Source organism: Temnothorax curvispinosus, unplaced genomic scaffold (assembly GCF_003070985.1).
Source record: "Temnothorax curvispinosus isolate PA1 unplaced genomic scaffold, ASM307098v1 QBEX01004263.1, whole genome shotgun sequence".
In the NCBI taxonomy this organism is placed as follows: Eukaryota; Metazoa; Arthropoda; class Insecta; order Hymenoptera; family Formicidae; genus Temnothorax; species Temnothorax curvispinosus.
Window position 1 is genome coordinate 1 of NW_020214043.1, and position 1,660 is coordinate 1,660.

Sequence of the window (1,660 nt, forward strand, 5' to 3'; positions counted from 1 at the left end):
TTAAAAAATTTTAAAATTTACACTTGTAAAAGTTTCAAATGACATATCCATCATTTTCCCCGCCGTGATTGCTAGTCGTTTTTGCGATCTCATCATTATGAACATTAAAATTTTACTCTGATTTGACGGCATATCATACCATGGCATCTCGTATGTTGCCTTGGCAATGGATTTGCCCTGAAAAATGATACAAATACTGTCAAATATAAAACGACGATATTTTATGTTCATTTTCATCTGTTCAAATTCGTTTAGCAAGAAAAGATTTTTTCCAGTATTATTTTTGACATTGTAAAAATATTATAGTAACAAAATAAAAAACTATTCATTGATTCCATTTTTATTGTTATTTAAAAATATAATAAGTTTTATATTTATAATAAACTAATAATTAATAAAAATTTTATAATTTTTAGACATCATTTTATTATAGCAGTCATGTTGTCAGAATTTCTAAAAATATTTATAATGTTTGTAATACATTTCTTATTTTAAAATAAAAAAAACTTCTATTTGGTTAAAATTAATTAACATAAATAATATTTTGAATTTTAGACACAGTCACACGCAGGCGCGCGCGCATACACACACACACACACAGCAACATATTAATATATTTTTATTAAAAGAACTATGTCATATATATACAGTTCTATCATTATATCGGCATAAATATCATGTGATAAAAAATTTATTTAAAAATTTATGATTAATCACTTTTGGATACTTACTTTGGAGCTAAGATATTCTCCGGAAAAACAAATCATAAAGACTTCCATTACTACGGTAAAATAAGCAATCATGGTTTTCACTAATGCGAAAACACCAGTTTCATTGTGAATAGACTAGCTCAATGAACAACAAAAATATAAATAGATGAAATAAATGACAACCATTCCATATTCATTACAGTACTTACAATTATCAAGACAAATCCAAGACTGCAAATAACTAAGGTAATCCAAACAATCTGCATTAATCCGATAAAAGAAAATAGTTGTTCGATGTTTTCGGAAAATAAAATGACTTTATTATGCTTCTCAATCAGCATTCCAAATGAAGGTATAGAAAATCTATGAAGAAGAATATTCTTGGAAATATTTTCGAACTCTTGACATATTATATCAACTTGTCCGCTTAGATGGAGCACCTATAATATACTTAAATTTTTGTAAAAATTATAACTATTGCATGTAAAATTTGAATATTTTCGGTACAAAGATACAATAAATGTATTAATCTCACAAAATAAACTTAATTTAGATTTTTTGACTGTAATATATGTATATTCTCAACACTCAATCACAATAAATTTTAGAATGTCTAATACAAAAACGTAACATGTATTTGTGTAAATTGTCTCACAAGTAACAAAATTCTGCAAATTAATTAATGTAAAATTTCCATGCAATAGCGTTTACGCTAATAAGTTTGTGTAAATCTGTACTGTTATATTAAAAATTGACAAAAACTTAAAATAACAAATATGCAATATGAGTTACCAAATTAAACATAAATCCATTTAGAATACTAATCGTGCAAACATGTAATATCACATATAAAGATACTGCTATAACGAGAAATTCAACCATCGGCGATTGTGTGTATTCAACTGGAAATTGTATTTTTATAGGAAACTGCCATACAGTATCATTGTAAT

General features: G+C 25.8%; 1 protein-coding gene across 1 annotated transcript; it reads right to left on the reverse strand.

The window, feature by feature from the left end:
* Nucleotides 1-21: 21 nt before the first annotated feature.
* On the reverse strand, nt 22-1,632 carry LOC112453360 (odorant receptor 22c-like; the record flags this gene model as incomplete). Its single annotated transcript, XM_025014088.1, has 4 exons — nt 1,503-1,632; nt 920-1,150; nt 732-845; nt 22-177 (listed from the first exon to the last, which is right to left on the reverse strand). Coding segments are annotated over exons 1-4 (591 nt in total), but the record flags the coding sequence as incomplete, so codon positions are not given.
* Between the last annotated feature and the right edge of the window lie 28 nt (nt 1,633-1,660).